This window comes from Psammomys obesus, unplaced genomic scaffold (assembly GCF_907164565.1).
Source record: "Psammomys obesus unplaced genomic scaffold, mPsaObe1.curated_primary_1811, whole genome shotgun sequence".
In the NCBI taxonomy this organism is placed as follows: Eukaryota; Metazoa; Chordata; class Mammalia; order Rodentia; family Muridae; genus Psammomys; species Psammomys obesus.
Genome location: NW_026590062.1, coordinates 23,049,498 through 23,072,757, shown reverse-complemented (window position 1 = coordinate 23,072,757; position 23,260 = coordinate 23,049,498). Strand labels below are relative to the sequence as shown.

The 23,260-nt window shown below is 42.3% G+C and overlaps 1 protein-coding gene across 1 annotated transcript in view; it reads left to right on the top strand.

Annotated features, from left to right (window-relative positions):
• The first annotated feature begins 4,066 nt into the window (after nt 1-4,066).
• Baz1b (bromodomain adjacent to zinc finger domain 1B) overlaps nt 4,067-23,260 on the top strand; it is a 58,944-nt gene continuing 39,750 nt past the window's right edge. Inside the window, exons 1-4 of the mRNA XM_055605818.1 lie at nt 4,067-4,511; nt 12,727-12,843; nt 15,669-15,813; nt 20,682-20,883. Coding sequence (XP_055461793.1) covers nt 4,405-4,511; nt 12,727-12,843; nt 15,669-15,813; nt 20,682-20,883 — 571 coding nt within the window. The 5' untranslated portion in view covers nt 4,067-4,404. The remainder of the gene's footprint in view (nt 4,512-12,726; nt 12,844-15,668; nt 15,814-20,681; nt 20,884-23,260) is intronic.

Here is a 23,260-nt window from a genome sequence, read left to right as displayed (position 1 = left end):
GTGCTTTTCCCAGCAGGAAACCACAACCTGGGAGCAGATACTGGAAGAGGTCTGTAGAGGATGATAGGAACTGACAGTTTTAATCTTTGTCATTTAGTGTTTGTTGGTTTATTCAAATGAGAGAGAGGCTCCTTGGAATGAGTAATCACGTTAAAAAAAATTTTTTTAAAGGCTTGCACTGGGGGATGTAGCTCAGTTGGTTGAGAGCTTGCCTTGCATATAGGAAACCATGCTGTTCAGGATTACCTGAACAGCAGAAACTGAGCACCACACACCTTTAAGCCCAGCTCTGGGTGGTGGAAGCAGATCAGAGGTTCAAGGTCATTCAGCTACACAGTAAGATAGAGACCAGCCTAGCTTCAAAGAGATCCCATCTCAAAAATAAATAAATAAATAAGCCTTGAGTGAGTTGTGACTGCATAAGACCTTAGAAAGTTCAAAAGACTGGGCCCATCAACATTTTTTATAGGTCACGTGGTGCTGCACGCCTTTAATCCCAGCATTAGGAAGGTAGAGGCAGGTGAATCTTCCTGAGTTCGAGGCCAGCCTGGTCTACAGAGTGAGTCCAGGACACAGAGAAGCCCTGCCTGGAAAACAACAACAACAACAAAACCCCCTAAGACATTTTGTCATAGATGGGGAGGGACTCAGGGGCCCTGTCCCTCCCTGGGAATATATTAGAGCCAATGGCTGCTAGGGGAGGGAGAGGCATCTTCAGTGGTGTAGTAACTGTTAAGTTGCCCATGCTCCTGAAAGCATTCCTCAGTGTTGGTTTGAAACAAAATCCCCCAAATGTTCAATTTTACCAGTAAAGGTACTGGGGTACCTTTACCCTCAAGAGCCAGGTACTGGGGTAAAAAGCCTGCTAGCTCAGAGAGGCAGAGAAAGCACCTTCTTACTTAGCTTAGCCCCAACATTTTCCAGAAGGAAAAAGCCCCTTCTCCACCATGTCTTAAAACCCTTCAAATTAAATGTCTCTCCCTTCTACTTCCTGTACATCCTCCAGACTTCCTCCCATTCTCTATGGTCTTAGCCTACTCACTCCTTGTCAGCTGGTTGCCTGCTCTGCCTCTTGACCTGTGGATGACTTTATTTAATACTGCTTACAGAAAGCTCTTAGATTAAAGGTGTGTGTTAGGGCTGAACCACACCACAACTAGATATAGGTTTATCCAGTTCACAATTGGGGTTCACAGTGTGGTCAAATATCCTATAACTGGGCAGTGGTGGTGCACATCTTTAATTCCAGCACTCAGGAGGCAGAGGCAGGTGGATCTCTGTGAGTTCGAGAGGCCAGTCTGGGTCTACAGAGCAAGTTCCGGGACAGCCAGGGATACATAGAGAAGCCATGTTTTCAAAAACAAAAAAGCAACAAACAAAACACACAAACCCTAATGAAAATGTTATGAACCCCATTATTATGTAATTATATAAATAATATATGCTGATAATTTATACATATAACTAAATGATAAGCATTGATCAAGGCCTGATAACTGAGGGAAAAGGGGCGTGCTTGATGCTTGGAACATTTAGGGAATGGGATTCAGAAGGCAACTGAACATCCAGAGGCACAGAGGTGAGGCAGAGGCAGATGCAGTTGTGAGACTGAGGCAGGATCAGTGTGAGTTTGAGGCTGGCCTAGCTACACAGCAGGAACCTGCCTCACAAAAATAGAAGAGTAGTGTTGCATAATTGTGCCCCTGCCGAGTAAGAGCGGTTTTTCTTTACTTTTCCTTTTTGCTTTCATTTCTCCTTTCATTTTCTCATTCCCTGGCCCCTGCCCCTTATAAAATAGCCCCCAGTGCTGAGACGCTGATCTCCACAGCTGCCAATGTCAGACCCCAGTCTCCACTTGTTTATTTTATATGTGTGTATGTTTTGCCTGTGTGTCTGTGCCCCACATGTATGCAATACGCAAGGAGACCAGAAGACGGGACTTGCATACTGTTGTGAGCTACCATATGGAGTTCTGGCATTCAAATTCTGGTCCCTTGGAAGAGTGGCCAGTACTCGTAACTGTGAGCCATCTCTCCAGCCCCATTTTTGTTGTTATCTTTTGAGACAGTGTTTCTCCGTGGAGCCCAGCTGAACTGGAACTCTGTAGACTAGGTTTGCCTCAAACTCACTGAGATATGCCTGCCTCAGCCTTCAGAGTGCTGGGACTGAAGGCATGTGCTACCACCCCCAGGTTAGCACCAAAACTAATGTATATGTCTTTTAATGTAACTTTAGTGAATGCTCCACAATTAAATTTACCGAGTCTCACTATGGACTTATTTTTAATCATGTGCGCGTGTGGGGTTGGGGGGATTGTTGTAGGCGGGTGACTCCAGCGACCCCTTCAGGACTCTGGGGGCACTTGTGAGCTATCCCATGTGGGTGCTGGCACCCAACTCAGGTCCTCTGCAAGAGTACTATGTGTTCTTAAGTTGTTAAAAATTAAAAAGAAGCAGGAGACAACCGAGAGATTTATTAGGAGGGTAAGGAGGTAGTGGGAAGCAGGACATGGTGGAGAGAGAGAAAGGGAGAGTGGGAGAGAAAGAGTGCAAGAGAGAGAAAATAAGAGAGGGACCACGTGTCGGTATCGGCCCTTTTAAGGGGCATGATAACCACGCCTTCCAGGTGTAGCCACCTGGTTGGCGACACATGATGACGACATAGGTTGCTGGGTAACCCAGGAGCAGGCTGTGTTCCAAATACTAACATAAGTCATGCTCTTTAATAACGCATTTATTTTTATGTTAAATTATGCATATGAGGGATATGTATACAGGACTGCAAGTATGTATCAGTCTGGAGTTACAGGCAGTTGTGAACCTCTGATGCTGTGAATCAGACTCAGCCTCTTGAAGAACCGGAAGTGCTCTTGATCGCTGAGCCACTTCTCCAGTCCATTATCTTAATATATATGTCCTTTAATGTAATTTTATTTATTTACTTATTGCGATAGGGTCTTCCTATTCAGCCCGAGCTGGCCTGTAGGAAAGACTGTTTGTAGCCCAGGGAGCCACGAACTCACTTAGGATCCTCCAGGTTCAAGTGCATGCATCACTTGGATCCGTGTAACACATGTATGCATATATACATATAAAAGAAACATCTACGTTATTCTTCCACTTACTGTTTTTCAAAGATTTTAAAATTGTGTCTGTGCCCGTGCGTGGCGGGGATGTTATGTGCATGTGAGTGTTGTTGCCTGAGGTGGCGAGAGGAATGGGAATCTCTGGAGCCGTAGCTACAGGCAGTTTCGAGCTCCTTTGTGGGAGCTCGGAATTGAACTTGGGTCCTCCAAAGGAGAGTACAAGATCTTCACCCTTCAGCTGGCTCTGCAGCCCCTCTTCCATTTATTTTTAAAGAAACTTCCACATTAGCCTTTCCTGTAAGTCCTTAGAAACAGGCCGATAGTTAGTCTCCGTTTCTCGACCCTAACGACGTCTAACAACGAGCATGGTGGGGTCCCAGCCGCCCTAATGCGGAACTTGTGTTAAGGGAGGGCCTGAGTTCCTTCCCGCCCAGCACAGCTCCACCAGCGCATCCCCGGGCGTGGCCGAGCGCGGCCCCTTTAAGGAGGGGGCGGGGCGCGACTGGAAAGACAAAGCCCCTGGCCGCGCGCTCCCCCACCCCCCCTCCGGCGCACCACACGGACAGTGGGTGCCCGGATGTCGGTGTCGCCGTCGGGGACAGATGGCGCAATGTCTGTCTCTCTAGCAGGGCTTTCTGCTCTGACCTCTTTGAGTCCTTCGCCTTTCATCCTCCCCCTCCCCCTCGCCGTCCCATTACTTTTTAAGTCCGCCACTGGAGGCCCGCACGCCAGTCACCGGCTCTTACATAACGTGACCTTTCACCTTTTCAGACTGCCCTCTGATGCGCTGCAACCAAACTGCGTGGGGGGGGCCGGGGGGCGGGACTCGACGCGGAGAGGCAGCCGCCCTCAGCCAATAGACTACGAACGCCGACCGGCCCTCCGCCTATCGGAGCATCCGCCCCAGGGCGCCACGGGGAAGCAAGTTAGTCTGCGCGCTGGCCCGCCAGAGGGGGCTGGGGGGGGGGAGGAAGGGAATCTCCCGCCATTTTTCAATAATTTCCTCCCGTGCCTGCCGGAGAGGAGTCGTGACTGGCGGCCGCCGCGGCGGAGGTCGGCGTGAGGTGAAAGCCGCCGGAAGGAACGAGGAGGCTCTCTCGGTCTCTTCCCCTCGCGGTGCTCCCCTGGCTTCCATGGCTGTGGCGCGGTCCCGCCAGCTCTGAGGGAAGCCGGAGTTCGCGCCGCCCTCTCACCCCTCCCCTCCCCCATCGCCCCGGGAGCCAGGCGCTTTGCTAGCTCGTTCGCTCGGGGCCGCCGGGGCCTAGCGTTGCGCGGCGGAGCGGCCAAGCCTCCGGCGCTCCGTCCCCGCCGCCGCCGCCATGGCGCCGCTGCTGGGCCGCAAGCCCTTCCCGCTGGTGAAACCGCTGCCCGGAGAGGAGCCGCTCTTCACCATCCCGCACACTCAGGAGGCCTTCCGCACCCGGGAGTATCCTTTTCCGTGCGCGATGTGGACGCCTGGCCGCGGCTGCGCAGGGCGAAGGATGGAGATGGCGAGATGCGGAGGGGCCGCGCGCGGCTCGCGGGGCAGCTGTCACCGCACGGGGCCATCCTCCGGCCGCGGTGCCCCCGGGCCCTGCCCGGCCGGCCTGGGAGATCCTCGGTCACATCCATCCGGCCGTCGCCAGCCGCCCTTCCCGGAACCGCGTTCCTCCATCCTTATCCTACTTTGTCCCCTGGGCCTCGGTGATGATCGCAGCACCGATTCCCACCTCCCCAACTTGGCTCCGGGCCCTAAGTGACCAGGGAGGGGAGCCCGGTTTCCTTTGCGCATTTTTTCTCCTTTTCGGATAAATGAAACCGTGAAGTTAAGTTTTTGAAATTGTACCGGCGCAGCCGCGTGATCCGGCTTGTGAAGCCTCTGCTGCGTCTTGTCTGGGCTGTGCGGGCATACTGATGTGGGTTGTAGGCTTTCTTTTTCTCCTCCGGAGTGGACTTTAGGCCAGGGATGAATTGACAGAACCCTAAATCACAAAATCTGGCATTAACTTCTGAACCATCGAAGGTGGGAAGGAGCTGAGAGGTACCTATCTGATGGTGCTGGTGGCCTTTTCTTTCCCAGAGGCCACACAGGTTTGTAATGTAGAAGTTTCATATTTTTTGAGAGTGCTTTATGTAGCGCAGACGGTCTCGAACTCAGTGTGCAGTCTGAGGCTGGATTCAAATTTAATATCCTTCCTGCGTTTCCCTCCCCAGCTGGCTTTCTTTCTTTCTTTACTTTTTTCTTTTGTTCTTTTTCTCTTTTTAGTTTGTTTTTGAGACAAGCTCTTCCTGCATTGTTCATGCTGTTTTCGAACCAGTTGCGTAGCCCGCAGTAATTCAGCCTCAGCCTGATCAGCCTTCCAGGCTTGTGCCACCTTTTTCAGTACAGTTTTAAAAAAATTAAAATATCAAGGTATCCTTAGTGTTTCTGTTTTAGGAACAAGAAACCGGTGTTTTTAAATAGGAAGTCTTCATTTCTGATCATTGCTTTTAAGATTTCTTGACTAAGCATAGTCTCTAAATGTTGGGTGAATCTTTTAAGGCTTATTTGTTTTTTAAAAAAAGATTTCTTTATCAAACTTACATGTTCTAATTTTGTCATCCCTTTCCCTTTGAAAACACTAAATTTTGTAATTTCTGCTGTACCTATGGAGCAGGAAAGGTTCAGTTTGCTCTTTGGCCTTTGCTTTGATTCATGGCTTTTTGGTTTTTTTAGTTTTTTGTTTGTTTTATTTTTAATTTTCTTGTAGCCCAGGATGATTTCTAACTTATATATTAGAAGCTGGCCTTGAATGTACAGTTCTCTTGTTTCAACCTCCCAAGTGTTGGGATTGCAGGCATCCACCTTGATCTTGCATTAATAGAGTGTTTCGAATAATTAGGATAATTTCACTCCCCTTCCCTTCCTCAATACCTGGGGTATTGGACCTGGAGCCTTGTGCTATTAGTAAGCTCCATCCATAGCCCTCATGTTTTTTTATTTCGAGTTAGGGCATCATTAAAATTGCAGTGCCTGGCTCTGAACTCACCAGGTGGCCTAGGCAGGGCTTGAACTTTTGGTTCTCTTGCTTTAGCCTCCCCAGTAGCTGTGATTATAGACTTAGACCTCAGTAGCAGCCAGGGCAGCTTCATTCTTGTTAGCATCAGTTCTGAATCCCAAGGGCTACATAGACACACATACAGAGACTTGGAAAAGGAATTTTTTTCCCCTTTTAATTTGGTCTGTATGTGTGTCTATGTAGCCCTTGTGTTCCTGGTACCTCTGGAGGCCAGATGAGTACACTGGATCCCATGGAACTGGAGTTGGCAGATGAAATGTGAGCCACCATGTGGGTGCTAAGAATTGAACCCTGGTTCTACGCACTTAACCTCACTGTTGATTCTACCCCATGTAGGTTTTTTTTTTCTTTGTTTTTTCTTTTTCTTTCTGTCCCACTGTGTAGCCCTGTCAAGCCTGTAGACCAGATTGGCCTTAAGCTCACATAAGATCTGCCAGCCTCTGCCTTGTAAGTGCTGGGATTAAAGGTGTGCACCACCATGCCTAGCCTCCATATAGGTGTTTTTGATCATATGTGCCTAACACATCTCTGAGCTGAAATGGGTCTTCCAGGTCCTAGATCTCCTGTCTGCTTGTCAAGTGGGGGTTCAAGAGAATTGAAGTTGGTGTGCTAAAGATCATGCACTCTGTGAATATAAATGATGAAAGTTGGAATTGCAATCCAGTGCGCTTTCAACCATGTCACTGTAAATAAATCAAGGGAAGAACAAGAAATTGTGATACTAGGGATGAAACCCAGGGCCCTTTTCTGTGAAGTACATGTTGTCTATGACACACCCATGTTGCCCTTGAACTCTTTTTTTTTTTTTTTAAGATGTATTTTTTTATTATTTATACAACATTCTGCTTACACACCATATCTTACTATAGATGGTTGTGAGCCACCATGTGGTTGCTGGGAATTGAACTCAGGACATTTGAGTGTTCTTAACAGTGAGTGTTCTTAACCTCTAAACCATCTCTCCAGTGCGCCCTTGAACTTTTTAATCCTGCTTCAGCTTACCACGTGAGGGATTTCTGGGGCTAGGATCATAGTCTTGTACCACCATGTCTCATATCCTCCTTTGTTTTTAATTGAATTAAATTTAAGAAGATTCATATATTTTATTGGGAGGTTCAGGGTTTTACCTGCGTGTCTGTATATGCACTTAGGTGTGCCTATAGATAGTTGCCATCATGTGTTAGCTGAGAACTGAACCTAGATCCTCTGTAAGAACAGCAAGTGCTCTTAACTGTCAAGCTATCTCTCCAAGAACCCTCCTCCCAATTTTTATTGAAATATTAATCTTCTCTGTCAGTTTATGTTGTAAGATGTAATTAGATGATATGTCTTTAACTATGAAGTACATTATTCTAAAGGTACCGTAGTTTTTTAAAACAATTTCTATGACATCAGTAGAGTAAAAGTTTATTCTGGGACTCTGACATAGTCTCCATGTATGTCTTCTATTTCTTTATTGGTTTGTTTATTTGTTTACTTATTGAGGCAGGGTCTCACGCTGAAGCTCTGGCCTGGAACTCTTATGTAGTCCAGGCTGGCTTTATACTCAGGTTTGCCTGCCTCAGACTCCTAGGTGATAGGATTAAAGTTGTGTGTGGTACCACACTCAACTATTGATTGTTTTTGAACTATTGACGGTCACACTAATATTATTAGAAGTGGATTTTTGGCTTTTTTTTTTTTTTTTTTGGTCTGATTCTAGTGCAGCATAAATACTTCATAAAAGATAAATTCCAAGTCTAATGGGTGTACTGAGCCATTTGAAAAATGGCCACAGCCAGCTAATTGAGAACTCTTAACAATGATTTATTTATTGTTTGGGCGTAGTGGGTGTGTGCTTTGCACATGTGGAGCATGCTAGGTAGGCACCATCATAGTACTAGTTTCCTAGCTTTTGTAGACATTTTAATGAAAACTGAAGCCTGAATAATTTTAAATGGTATGTATTTAATAAACATTCTTTTAGAATTTCCTATAGCAGTATTTAGAACATTTAAACAAAGGACTTCTTTAAAAAGGATTATAGTTGGTGGGAATTGCTCTCCTGGAAATTTCCAGAAGCAGGAGCACTTTGAGGGTGGTTTAGAGAGCTCTGGACTGTGTGGTTGGCTGGTTGGCTTGTTTCTTTATGAAGCTATTAGTAGTTCCGTAGAGGAAAGCAGATGTATGGTTGAGCACACAAACAGCTGCATTTGAAGTATTACTGCTGCTCAATTTATAGTTATGGTTATATTTTTAACAAGGTTATTTTCTCTTTATTTTGATTCATGTATAGTTACAACACATTTTTTTTATAACTTAAAGCAGTGAGTATGTTCTTGAAAGTACCTTGTACATCTTCATTGAATTTAGAGTGGAAATTTACTGGTGGATTATGGCTGTAATCCCAGCATTCTGAAGTTGAGGCAGGGGCATAAGGGTTTTTAGGCCAGCTTGATTACAAGGAAGACCCTGTTTCAAAAACAAAAGGGCTGGAGAGATGGCTCAGTGTTAAGAGCACCTGAGGACCACAAATTGCTGGCTCACAAGGACATCCAGCTCCAAGGGAACATAATGCCCTCTTCTGGCTTCTACAGGTATTATACATACACGTCAGGCATTCATTCACATTCACAGACAACCACACACATAAAATTAATCTTAAAAAAAGAAAACTGGAGGCCAGGTGATGGTGCTGCGTACCTTTAATCCCAGCACTCAGAAGGCAGGCGAATCTCTGAGTTTGAGGCTAGCCTGGTCTACAGAGTAAGTTCCATGACAGCCAGTCATCACAAAGAAACCCTGTCTCAAAAAGAAAACTGAAGATAATAAATGCGTTTAATGATTCTATATTTTCATCATCATAGATTGTATTGATTGTACTTTACCTTTGAATCTAGAATATTCTCCCAAGGGGGTAGTACCATAAGTAAGAAACTCTTCAAAAAAAACAAAAAAACAAAAAACATTAATTTCTTAAAGTCAGGCTTGGTATATAATTTTTGTTTTTGCTTTTAGATTTTATTATATGTGTCTTAAGTGTTTACTGCATAAATGTGTACATGGAGGTCAGAAGAAAGGGTTGAGTCTCCTGGGAATGTGGTTGCAAGCTGCCATGTGCCCCCAGCCCTTCAGAGCTGCCTTTTCTTTTAATCATTTGTTACTCTGTAGCCCTGGCTGTCCTGGAGTTCACTGTGTGAGCCAGGGTGGCCTTAAATTACAGAGATCCACCTGCCTCTTCTTTCCCAGTGCTGAGACTAAAAGCATATGCCACCATGTCTAGCCCTGTACCCTATTTTGTTTTGTTTTTTGTTTGTTTGTATTGTTTTGTTTGCTTTTTTGTTTGTTTGTTTGGGGGGGTTGGAGATAGGATTTTTGTACATAGCCTTGGCTGTCCTAGAACTCACTTTGTAGACCAGGCTGGCCTCCAACTTACAGATTCCTCTGCCCCTGCCTCCTGAGTGCTGAGAGTGCTAAGATTAAAGGTGTGTGCAGATACCACCCCACCCTGAGTTAATGGTCTGGTTTATGAAATCCAGATTGGCTTTTACTTGGTTTTGACACAGTTATATATATTATTTATCCCTGGCTGGCCTGGAGCTCAACTCCATTGCCTAAGCTGACCTGAGGAACTTTAGGCAATTTCTCTAGTTTTAGCCTCCTGACTGGCAGAATTGAAGCACACCCAGCCAACAGTTTCTGATAGTAGTCCATAAGATGATCTATCAAGTAAAAGTGGGTGATGAGCTGGAGCTAACAGCAGCCTGCTGTAGATTCATGCTTTTGTTTGTGCATCAGGTGTCATATTTGATGAACTTTAGAAACACCTGTCTTAGGAGCTTTGTAGTGTGCTCCTGAGAACTCCTGAATGGTTTAATGAGGGGCTCTTGTTATTTGTACAGTAAATCTGGCTCTAAACAGCCTGAACCAAGCGTGTTTGAAGTGTTGGGTAGGTGTAAATAGTTAGGTTATAGTTTTGAATAAACCTTTTTGTTGTTGTTGTTCAGGGTTTCTCTGTGTAGCAGTCTTGGCTGTCCTGGAACTCACTTTGTAGACTAGGCTAACCTCAAACTCACAGAGATCAGCCTGCCTCTGTCTCCTGAGTACTGGCGTGTGTCACCAAGCTGAATAAAACTTTAAAATATTTTATATGTATGTGTATTTTGCCTGCATGTATGTCTGTGTACCGTGTACATACCTGGTACCCTCAGAGGCCAGAAGAGGAGGGTTCAGATTCCTGGGAACTGGAGTTAGGTATGGTTATAAGCCACTGTGTACATACTGGGAATAAAACCCTGGTTTTCGGGACAGCAGCCAGTGCTTTTAACCGCTGAGCCATCTCTCCAGCTAGTTTTGATAGGATTTATTTTTTTTAATTATAGCCCATGCTGATTTCAGACATCTGTGTGGCACAGGCTGGCCTTGAACCTCCCAAGTATTGTGATTACAAATGTGTGATAATGCCCTGTTATTTTAATATACTAAATTATGCCAGATTGGAGTTGTTAATTGGCAGTATGATCCAAAGAGAAAAGATAGGCTTAAATAGCAAATCTGAAAGGTGTGTGTGTGTGTGTGTGTGTGTGTGTGTGTGTGTGTGTGTGAGAGAGAGAGAGAGAGAGTTTGTGACAGAATGCTGGGATTGCAAGTGTGTGCTACCACACCCATCTTTAGTTTTGTTTTTGTTTTTTGAGTAATTAATGTGTATGGGTATTTTTCCTGCACGTATGGATGTATACCACATGCATGTCTAGTGTCTGGGTGTTGAAAGAGGGAGTAGGGTCTTGTGGAACTCTCCAGATAGTTGTGAATTTGGGTTCTGGGAACTGAACCTAGGTCTTCTGCAAGAGCATCAGGTGCTCTTAACCATAGAGCTGTCTCTCCAGCCCCTTTAGTTATGCTGTTTAAATCTCCGCACGTTGTTGGGCCACATTTTTTAGGCTGTCAGTATCAGTGGTCAGTGTTCTCTTGCTGTGAAGACACAATGACCACAGCAACTCTTATAAAAGGGAACATGTAATGGGTGCTGGCTTGTGGTTTCAGAGCTTTAGTTCATTATTGTCATGGTGGAGAACATGGCAGGAACAAGGTAGCACACAGGCAGAGGGAAAGTTGTACATATAGATCTGCAGGCACAGGAAGAGAGGGTAGAGACTGGCCGGGGGTGTTGAAGCCCAAAGCCCTCCAGTGACACACTTTCTTCAACAAGGTCGTGCCTCTTATCCTTTCTCAGGTAGTGCCAGTTCCTAATGACCAAGCATTAAAATACATGAGCCTCTGTGGCCATTCTCAATTTAACCACCACAGCCAGGTACTTTGAAAAAAACTAAAGAGAATAAAGTAGTATTTGTGGTAAGGAGAATAGTTCTTGGAGTCAGGAAAAGTAAATGTATAATGACATAGTCTAGGATTTGAAGATACTGTATCAGTTAAAGGTTGCTTAACCTTTTGAGAAATGCTTTGATATTTTGTCTCAATTACATGTACAGTAGTTGTTGAAACAGAAAAACCTCCATTGACATTTTCTTTGAGTGGTTACTTGGGAGTGAGTGACTTCTGGTAACTTAAACTCTAATACAGAATTTGGGGGCTGCTGATTCAATATACTTTTAACAGGTACCCTACCCCCTCACACATACACCCTCTCCCCATTTTGATTTTGTTTTTGTTTTTGTTTGTTTTGAGGCAGGGTTTCATGCGGCCCAAGCTGTTCTCAAACTCTTTCTGTAACTGAGGATGACCTGGAACTCCTGATCTTTCTGCTCCTGCCTGCTAGGTGATGGTAGATAGAAAGGCTGGTGACAAATGACTCACTAATCTGCATTTACCCCAGATTGCTTGTAGGATGTGGTCACCTGATCTTACTTTAGACTGATTATTTTAAAATGTGTTTTTAGATTTACTTATCTCATTTTATATGTATAAGTGTTTTGCGAGTGTGTGTATGTACCACATTAGTGACTGGTACCTGAGGAGGTCCAAAGGAGGTACTGGATGGTTGTGAGCAATGATGTGATTGCTGGCAACCTAATCTGGGTCTTCTGCAAGAGTAGTAAGTGCTCTTAACTGATGAGTCATTTCTCCAAGCCCCTGTGGAATGATTGTTTTTGCCCCTTTTGATTTTTCTGTGTAGCCTTGGTTATCCTAGGATCACAGTTTTGTAGACCAAGTTGGCCTCACAGATATTGCCTGCTTCTGCCTCCTGGGCACTGGGATTACAGGCCTGCACCACCATGCCCATTTGTGGAATGATACTTAAACTTGGTGACTATTTTGAGTTGTGTTACAGTTTCACTTAACCAAAAATTCTTACTCCTGCTGGGTGTGGTGGCATACATCTTTAAGTCCCAGGAGGCAGAGGCAGCTGGATTTCCAATTTCAAGGCCAGCGAGGGCTACAAAGAGAAGCCCTGTCTCAAAATAAAAACAAAATGTGACCAGCTATTAAGCTTCAATTATGATCATACTTTGGACTTATGACTGAAATGGATTCTGTTCTTATTTTCTCTTGTCCTGTATTATAGAAAAGATACTTGAATGTTTTTTTACTATAGATAAGTCTTTCTGAGTGAGTGTTAGTTGTCTTTGTTGCTTGAATATTGTTTTCCTGAGCCACTGCTGACAGAGAGTATGAAGCCCGCTTGGAGAGATACAGTGAGCGCATTTGGACATGTAAGAGTACTGGAAGCAGTCAGCTGACACATAAGGAGGCCTGGGAGGAGGAACAGGAGGTTGCTGAACTGTGAGTAGCAGAAGCTTTGCCCTTTGGCACCATCTTCACTGTGTCAGGGAAGTTGGGTGGGAATAATGCTAACCCCTAAGGCAGTGTTTGTATTTAATAGTTTGGGACATGAATGGAATGTGTTGTGTTAGTGTGCTGTATTCTTGCTTAGTAGTGTTCTTGCTTAGTAGCATTTTGCTGGTATTTATGTATTCACTTACTGGGTATTTTACTAAGCCTTTGGATGTTTCTTACTTTATAAGTACTTTGGAAAATATAATTCTCTCTCTTTTTTTTTTTTTGTTTTGTTTGTTTGTTTTTTCGAGGCAGGATTTTTCTGTTTTAGCCTTGGCTATCCTGGAACTCACTCGAAAAACTCACAGAGATCCAGATCCACCTGCCTCTGCCTCCCAAGTGCTGGGACTAAAGGCGTGTGCCACCACCACCTGGCAGAAATATGATTCTAAGTAAAGGGCTCATGATCAAGGCTAAGCCCTTGATTGGCCAATTGCACAATATGTGATTTGGTAACTAAGAATATAAGAGGGTGATGGGAGAGTATTGAAAAATAGATGGGGGCTGAAGAGATGACTCAATCTTAAGAGCACTTACAGAATGTCTGGGTACAGTTTCCAGCTCTACATGGTGGCTCACATCCATCCTTAACTTCAGTTCCAGGGGATCTGATGCCCTCTTTTGATTGCCTTGGGCTTCTGTTATGCATGTAGTACACAAACATACATGTAGACAAAACACTCATGACATGTAAAAGAAACTCTAAAAATAATTTTTAAAAAAGACAGGAAGGTTTTAGAGTTTTTAGTTAAGGTAGAAAGCTTTATTCTATGACTCAGTGGTATCTACTTGCCTAGCATTGCTAAGAAAGTGTCCATTTTATTTTAAAAAGTTACATGATGTATAGTAAAAGAATCTGATCTCTGCTGTTCAGTCCCTCTCTCCTAGACGATGAAGTTTTAAAACTTCATTGACTTGTGAATTAATGGAAAGAGATTGTGTAGGGTTGAGGAAAAAAACTTACGGAATTAAAGTAGTTTGAAAACATTTGGGGAGGATGGTTAAGCTGAGAAGGGAGGTCCATGGGAAGAGTACAAAAGTACTGCTTCAAACTAGACCAGAGGTTCTGTTCATATCTGTCTTGTAGAGTGTAGTAAGAGACATGAAGGCCAGCAGTCAGGTGGAGGAGTATAGGTAGCTGTGGATGGTCTGGAGTGAAATCAAGACAAGGCAAAACCTAACACAAGGCTGAGGCTACAACCCTCGATAAAGCACACTTAACACTGGCATTTCCATGATTGTCCTCATCCTTCACCCACTCTTCCCTAGTGCTTCAAATAAGTATAAGATGACCTGGTTGAAATTATATGTCTGGTTGACAACTTAGTTTTTCTTTTCTGTTAAAGGAATTTCTAGCTGTGAATATCTTTGCATATATAGAAGTTTTGATAAGTATATCCAGTTGCTTTTTTTTTTAAGATTATTTTATTTTCTGTGTGCAGGTGTTTGATGAGCATGTATGTCTTTACACTATGTGTGTGCAGTGCCTTCAGAAACTAGAATTCTCTGGAACTGCAGTTACAGATACTTATGAGCCATCTGGGGCCTGGGATTAAACCTGTATCCTCTGGAAGAGCAGCCAGTGCTCTTCACTCAACCATCTCTTTATACCCCTCCAGTTGCTTCTCAAAAGGATTGAAGCAGACTGTCATCAGTGTCTGAGGACCACTTTGTAATGTTCACTGCCATTCTTGGTCTGATAGTTACATTTACCTTTTGCTAGATGAATAAGTGAAAATGCTAACTCATTGTTTTACTTTTCGAGGGCTTTGGATTCAAGTCAGGAACTGAATAAGTAACTGTTCCTGAAGCAAAGAAGTGCACTTTAAAAGCAAACTAATGAGACCGGGCTTGATGGCTTACACCTTTAATTCCAACACTCCAGGAGGCAGAGCCAGGCACATCTCTAAGTTCTATGCCCACCTGATATACATAGAGAGTTCCAGGGCAATACATCGAGACCCTAAAAAGTGAAGTAATGGGGGAAATGTTGAATACCTATTATTTTTCATTTATGATTGAGAAAACTAACCTGGATGGATTAATCTGACAAGTATTTATTAGTTTTGAGGTTTTTTTTTTTTGTTTGTTTGTTTTTTCCTTTGGTAAACTGCATGTCTTTTCCTGCTTCTCCTCCTTCCTCGTTTATCCGCCTTTCCACACTGGCCAAGAGTTCAGAAATCTTCCTGCTTCTCCCACCTGGATTGGGTTTTTTGTTTTTGTTTTTCCTTGTGAACCACCATGCCCACCTAGCTGCAGTTTTTTTTGGCTTTATTATTATTTTTTTTTAATTTTTTAGATGTATTTATGTATATGAGTATTTGGCTTACATGTATGTGTGTGCAGCACATGCTTGCTTGGCACAGAAGGAAGTCAGAAGAAGGCAGCAGGTCCCCTGGGTCTGGAGTTACAGACAGTTGTGACTTCTGTGTGTCGGAAACTTAATTTGGGCCCCCTCTACGAACAGCAAGTGCTCTTAACGTCTGGGCCCTCTCTCCCAGCCCCACTTCATGGTTTTTAGTCTTTGTTTATTTCCCAGTGTTCTGTATGTTGGTGCTGAAGAAATGTTTGTTTTGAGGGGAGGGAGTGAAACGTTGTATGAAAATCTCAAGTAATGATTTTTTTAAAGAAATATTAGTTTTGCTGTTACCCTAAAATTGTTCTAAAATGTGTTTTTTATTTGGGTTTTTTTAGTTTGAATTGAATCTCTGTAAAGTTTTTGTTTCTGTTTTGTTTTTGTATTTTCTTGCTAACTGTTGACATTCATTTAGTTTGAAGGAAGAATTCCCTACCTGGTATGAGAAGCTTGTTCTGGAAATGGTTCATCATAACACAGCGTCCTTAGAGAAGCTAGTAGACTCTGCCTGGTTAGAGATCATGACCAAATATGCTGTGGGAGAAGAGTGTGACTTTGAGGTAAGCGCCTGTGTTCTTGTTTGTTCGTTTGTTTGTTTTTTTGAGACAGGGTTTCTCTGTGTAGCCCTGCCCATCTAGGAACTCTCACTGAAGCAGGCTGATCTCAAACTCAAAGATCCAATTGCCTCTGCCTCCTTATGTGCCACTGACACCACCACCTGTTGTTTTTTGAGACTAGGCCTCACTGAGTAGCTCTGCCTGGCCTGGAACTTGCTATGTGGACCAGCTAAACTCAAAGTGATTTGCCTGCCTCCTCTGGGATTAAAGGCATATACTACCGTGTTTGGCATATTTAAAAAAATATATCTGTACATTTAGAATAACAGAGTCACTTTACATAATGCAAAAGAATCTGATGAGAAATTGTAAGGTAACATTTCCATAGGTATTCACGTTGATGTATATCAGAGATGAAGTTCAGAGAAGAAAATACCTAACCATGGCTTACTTTGCCTGAGTAAAGAAATGTATTCTTAAGTTCATGCCCTGAAAGTTGGGTGGGGATTTTTATTTTTTTTTTTTGAGACAGTTTCTGTGTGTAGTCCTGGTTCTCTTGGGACATGCTCTGTAACCAGGCTGGCCTCAAACTCAGATCCACTTGCCTCTGCCTCCTGAGTGCTGCAATCAAAGGTGTGCGCCCCTGCCTGGCTAGGGTTGGTTCTAAAACCTAGACTCTGTCCTGTTCTTTACAGTGTACTGATTTGTGGTCCTTGCTTGGTTGCCTAATATTCTTTTTTTTTTGGAGTCATGGTCTGGATATAGAGTCCAGGCTGGCCTGGAGCTCCTAGTCCTACCTCAGCCTCCCAAGTACATCACAGTACCTGGCCCCAGGGAATGTTCTTCTAAGTAGAAGAAGAAAATATTTTCAGAAACAAAAATAAAGCAACTCTTACTGCTATTGCCTAGATGTTGACTTAAATAGCCACCCATCTTTCCAAACTGAGGATGTGACTGTGGGGTTTTGTTTTTGTTTGTCTGTTTTATGTGCAGCTCTGGCTGTCCTGTAACTTGCTCTGTAGACCAGGCTAGCCTAGACTCACAGATTCACCTGTCTCTGCCCCCTAAGTAATAGGACTAATGGTATACATCACCTCAGCCCAGTATATTCAAGACATATACTACCACACTCAGCTTGCCTCTGCCTTTAAATGCTGTGATTACATGCTATATTAGTCTGGCTTACTAGTAAGGTTTTTTGTTGTTTTTTTTTAAACAAAGCACTTTACATTTATATGTTTATTATGTATACAGTATTCTCCTTGCATGTATGCCTTCATGTCAGAAGAGGGCATCGGATCTCATTATAGACGGTTGTGAGCTATCATGTGGTGGGAGTTGAACTCAAGACCTCTGGAAGAGCAACCAGTGTTCTTAACCTCTGAGTCATCTCTTTAGCCCACTAGTGAGCTTTAATCATATACTTGGTATCAATTACATCTTGACTAAATAAATAAATAAATGGAGGACTTGAGTGGTCTAAGTGAACTGAGTTTAGTAAAGGGACTTTTCAATCCAGACAATAGTCTAATGAAACACAGGAACACTTCACAAGGAATCCTGATTCCTATGAGCAGTAGGGAGCTTGTCGGTCTCAGGGAAACAAAAGGAAGGCAGTGGGTCCAAAAGTTAGAAAGAAGTGGCTATAGTTGTTAGAATAATTTAGTGATCTGACTAGTTAACTTGCTTGAAATTTTTTCAGGGGGAAATATGACAGAAATGACCCCAGCTTACTTCTGCCATGTCTGGTTACTGTGTGTTTTCTGTGAGCTGACCTCATAAAGATTTAGAGGGCATGGAGCCCAAAACAGTTAACCCTTCTAAACCCTGGGCCAGGCAGAACAGAAGGAGATAGACTTAAAAGCAAAAGGAACAAAAGTAATAGTAGGGAAAGCATTGTATGCATTTGCAAGATGGAAAAGGACTGGCGTTGTAGTTCAGTTATAGCTGTTTTCTTGGACTTTGCCAGTGAGGGACTGTGGAATACTTGGCTAGCATGAGCAAGGTCCTAGACTTTAACCATGGCACTGAAAATATGGTACTCAACAAGAAGTATTTGAGGCTAGTCAAGATTATTTTATGCATATGAAATGAGTGAATATGAGCCACTGCTGGAGTTTGGTAAGAAAATGGAATTGCCCATATATTGTTTTTGCACATTCTATTCCCCCTTGTTGTTGTACTGTTTGGCACTCAGAGATGTACCCATGCTAGGCGTGTGCTTACCTCTGAACTATATTACCAGCCTTCATTCAACACTAGTACTGAGACTGCTCCAGCTCTTTTTGTTGAATGCTATAGAATTGCTAATACAATTGAATATACATGTGCCCTTGACTGGGCTGTCATTCTTGAACATTTAACCTTATAATATTGCCCCAGGACACTTGTGTAAGAACTATTTTAGTATTTATTCCTAATAGTCCAAAGAGGAAAGAACCTAAGGATCCATCAGCAGTTGATTGAATAAATTGTTAGGGCCTTGAGTAGTCAATAACAGAAAGAAATGTAAAATTAAAAGAAGGTAGTCACAGGAGAATACAGTCTTGATTTCATTTAATGAAGTTAAAACAAACTAATACAGTGGTTGTCATCTGAGGGAGAGGGTGGGTTACTTTAAGACCTATTGGAGTTGTGCTTTTATTTACATGGGGTTATGTATACTGTTGCCCCTTTCCTTGTGTTTTTGAGAAAGGATATGATTTAGTTTAGACTGGCTTCAAATTTGTTTGTTGTGTAGTCAAGGCTCGCCTTCAACTCCTGATCTTCCTACCTCCACTTCCCAAATGCTAGGATTATAGGCATGTGCTGCTATGCTTATTGTCTTGTGTGTGATTAAAAAATAGTATATATGGTGGATGTAGGTGCCATAGTGTTGTCTTAATCCTATAATTGCTTAGCCCAAGTACTTGGTTTGTGTGTGTACGTTCTAAGATTTCTTTCTAATTATGTATATGGATATGTGCATGTGAGTACAAGTGTCCATGGGTGCCAGAAGTGTCTCATTCTCCTTGAGTTGGAGTCAAGATGGTTGTGAACAGGTCCCAGCTACCCTGCAGTCTTTAGTTACTCTCCAGTCCCTGTTTCTGTGTCTTTTTGAGATAGGGTTTTATTGTAGCCCAGACTGTTCTAGAAATCTATAGAACTTGGTTTGCCTTTTTCTTGTCAGTCCTCCTGCCTCTTCCTCTAGAGTGCTGGGATTATAGTCATGGGCCACCATGCCCAGCTAATTTAGTTTCTGTGGTAAGATAATTAGATAGTGCAGTGGACTAACATCCAAAAATAGACCCAGACAACTGATTTGTAATAGTCACTAAAAGGTAATTACATGGAAAAAAGCTAGTCCTTTAACAGATGGGTTCTGTAACAATTGGATAATTTATACAGTTTATTTTTAAAAAATGAAAGTTCATATCTGGGTGTGATGATGCACATTTGTAATCCTAGTACTCTAGAGGAAAGGACAAGGTTTAGGGCAGTCTGCTCTACATGACAAGTTCTAGGTTGGCCAGGTACACAGTGAGACCCTCTGCTAGAAAATAAACAAAAAAATGCACAAGTGGCTAGTACAGCTATTGCCCTTAGTCCATTAATTAGTACATGAATTATACAATAGAAAGTATCATTTAAGATTTATTTTACTTTATGTTTTGCCTTTATGAATGTATGTGCACCATATGTGTGCTGTTGGATCCACTAAAACTGGTGTTACAGGTAGCTGTAAGCCACCATATGGGTATTGGGAATCAAGCCCCTGCCTTCTGCAAGAGCAAGTGCTCTTAAATTGCTCATTTTATTTGTGCAGTTGTCCATTCTATTTTAATTAATTTTTTTTTATTGTTGTTGAGACAGGGTGTTGCTGTGTAGCCCAGGCTGACCTTAAACTCAGTATGTAAGAGATAGATGATGGAGAGGTTAAACTTCCTGCCTCAGCCTCTTAGGGATTATAGATTGGCATGATACTGTCTGGCACATCTTTTGTTTGTTTAGTTCAGTGGTCAAACTATGGGTTGCAATCCCTTTGGGGATCACATATCAGATGTGCTACATACCAGGTATTTACATTATGATTCATAACAGTAGCAAAATTAACATTTATGAAGTAGCATAAAATAATTTTATGCCTGGGGTCACCACAACATGAGAAACTGTTTTAAAGGGTCATAGCATTAGAAAGGTTGGGAACCACTGATATAGTTGAGTTTTGAGACTAAAATGTGTCCTTGTAGCCCAGGCTAGCCTGGGTTCACTATATGTTGCAGACTGGCCTTGAACTCATAGCAGTCCTTTTTTCCCACCCTTTCAAGTACTGGAATTATAGACCTGTGACACTGTGTCAGGCTCATTTTTTAAAATGCATATTTAGTCATAGAAATCTGAGAAACAAAGTTCAGTATGCCAGAATACTTCAGAGTTTGTATGAATTTTTTTGCTAGTATCTAGTCACTGTTCTGTTGCTGTGAAGAGACACCATTGAGCAAAGTAACTCTTATAAAAGAAAGCACTTAATAGTTTTATAGGCTTAGTCCATTTTCATCATGGTGGGGAGCATGGTGGCACACATTGTGCTGGAACAGTTGCTGAGAGTTACATCCTGATCTGCAGGCAGAGAGACAGACACTGGGATTGGTTTGGACTTTTGAAACCTCAGCTCTGTTCTCAGTGACACACTTCTTTCAACAAGGTCACACCTTCTAATCCTTCCAAATGGTGTCACTCCCTGGTGACTAAGCATTCGAATATATGAGCCTATGGGGGCCATTTTTATTCAGATCACTATATTAGACATATATACTGGGTCTTTTTTTTTTTTTTTTAGGTTTCTAGTTCTATTAAGTATTTTTAAATTTTCTCTTGAATCGCTTGCTTAGGTTGGAAAGGAAAAAATGCTCAAGGTGAAGATTGTGAAGATTCATCCTTTGGAGAAAGCTGATGAAGAGGCTGCTGAGAAGAAATCTGATGGGGCCTGTGATTCTCCATCAAGTGACAAAGAGAATTCCAATCAAATGGCTCAGGAACACCAGAAGAAGGAGACAATAGTCAAAGAGGATGAAGGCAGGAGAGAGAGTATTAGTATGTATGATGCTAGCCTTACACCTGAGTTGAGACACTCATTTGTTACACAGAAATCTAGCATTCTCTAGCAGCCACGTGTATAGTTAGGTTTTTATTAGCTGTGATTTTATTCATTATTCAGAAAACCGCTAGAATACCCACAATGTGACTTAGGACTTAAAAATTTCTAAATAATTAAGACCTTTCTTAACCAAGATGGTGAAAAAAAAAAAAAAAAGGATTACCTTTAATCTTCCTTTTTTGTTTGTTTGTTTATTTGTTTGTTTTGTTTTGCTTTTCTTTCGAGTCAGGGTCTGAATATGTAGTCTAGGCTGGCCTCAAATTTCGAGTGGTCCTCTTGTCTCTGTCTCCTGAATTCTGGGATTACAGGTATGCACCAGTGTACACCTCAGACTCTTTCCTACTCTTTTGTTGTTACTTGGGTTGGTTTGGTTTTTTTTTCTTGAGACAAGGTCTTACAGTGTAGCACTAGCTGGAATGGAACACAGAGATCTGCTGCTTCTGCTTCCCAGGTGCTGGGGTCAAAGATGTGTGCCACCACAGCCTACCCTCTTTATTGTTAAAGCTGAAAGCATGTACATGAGTGTAGACAGGATGGTGATCAAGGTAGACAAAGCGCTTTCTGATCCCTTTGTTCTTGATGGTACAAGCCAGTGTGGGAGCTTTCAGATGCTCTGTTTTCTGTTTGTCTCTTGATCTTACTCTCAGGTGGGAGCCACTAGAATTCTGAAACACTATGATGTCCAAAAATAATTTTTATAGGCCTGGAAACTAAAATAATGTTTTACAGTTAGAAGACCTAAGAACATTGCTCACTAGAAAAAGCTCTCTGAGAGTGCTGTCACATCCTAAGCCTTCATTATTTAATTTTAAGACTGTTTAAATAAGAAAATTAATGGCACTAGAATCTTTTTGTCTCAGAATGATTACACAGTATTTGGTATAATCTGTAACTGTTGGTTGATGAAATAATTTCACTTCACTGTTCTAATTGCCACTTTGTCTACCATCCATTCTATTGTGTCCACATGTTTTGAACTCATGCTAATTATTTTATAAGGCCTAATAGTAGTCTGAAGGAAACTTCTGAAGCTAGTTGTAACTGGCTTTTCAGTGTTGTTATTTCACCTGTGTTTTCTTCTCTGTTGTGAATGCCTAGTTCTACCATTTCTAGTTTCTCTTTGAAACTGAAATTTATTTATGTGTATGTATGTATGTGGGTGGGTGCGCATGTGTCCGTGAGAGTCAGTGTAAGTGTATGCTCTGTGTGTATAGGTCCACGGACGTCAAGAAAGGACATCAGGTTCTCTAGATCAAAAGTTACAGGTGGTTGAGTCATCCAGGGTGGGTGCTGGGAACCAAACTTGGGTCTTCTGGAGGAGAATAGTAAGTGCTCTTAACTTCTGAGTCATCTCACCAGCCTCCAAAATGTGGAAATTATGATTACCCAAGGTTGAAAATTGATTTAGTGAGGAGCTGATTGGGGATATCTTCTTATTCTTCTCCCTCATTCAAGAATTGGTCATTGGGGGCTGGACAGATGGCTCAGAGGTTAAGAACATTGGCTGTTCTTCCAAAGGTTCTAAGTTCAATTCCTAGCAACCATATGGTGGCTCACAACCATTTATAGTGAATCTGGTGCCCTCTTCTGGCATGCAGGCACACATACAGTAGTACATTGTATAAATAATAAATAAATAAATTCATTAAAAAGTAGAATTGGTCATTGTAGTACCATTGATATCAGACTGTTTGAGTTCATGCCTAAAACATTAGTGCTCAGGAATCAGAGTTTAAGCTTTGACTTCTTTTTTTAGTGTGTTTGCATTAGTTAGTTTTAGTTACTGGGATCTGATGGTATTTCCAATATATAGAAAGGGTGATTGGCAGAGTTTGAATTAATGGTATAAAACACTGAATGTTTTCTCTAAACATTTCTGAAGGAATATGATATAAAAATTCTAGTTTCCATAGTTGTTTCTTGGTGAGGGAAAAGGGTTAATATATTGGCAGGAACATGCTACCTTTGTGTTGTTATTTTGGCTTGATACTTTAGTTTAGTCTTCGTGTTTTTTCAACACTGGGTCTCTTGTGGACAAGACTGGCCTTGAATTTCTGAGCATCCTGTTTGTACCTCCCAGCAGTTGGGATTATAGATAGGTGTACACCACCACACCCAATGATACTCTTATATACTTAGATATACTCTTATATACTTGGATATACTCTTATATCCAAGATTCCTGAGAATAGTATCTTCTGTACCTACTGACCAGTGGTTGATTCCTTTGTATCATAATATACCTTTGGTCTTACTTTATACTTTCTTTTTTTTTTTTTTTTTTTTTTTTTTTTTTTTTTTTTTTTTTTTTTT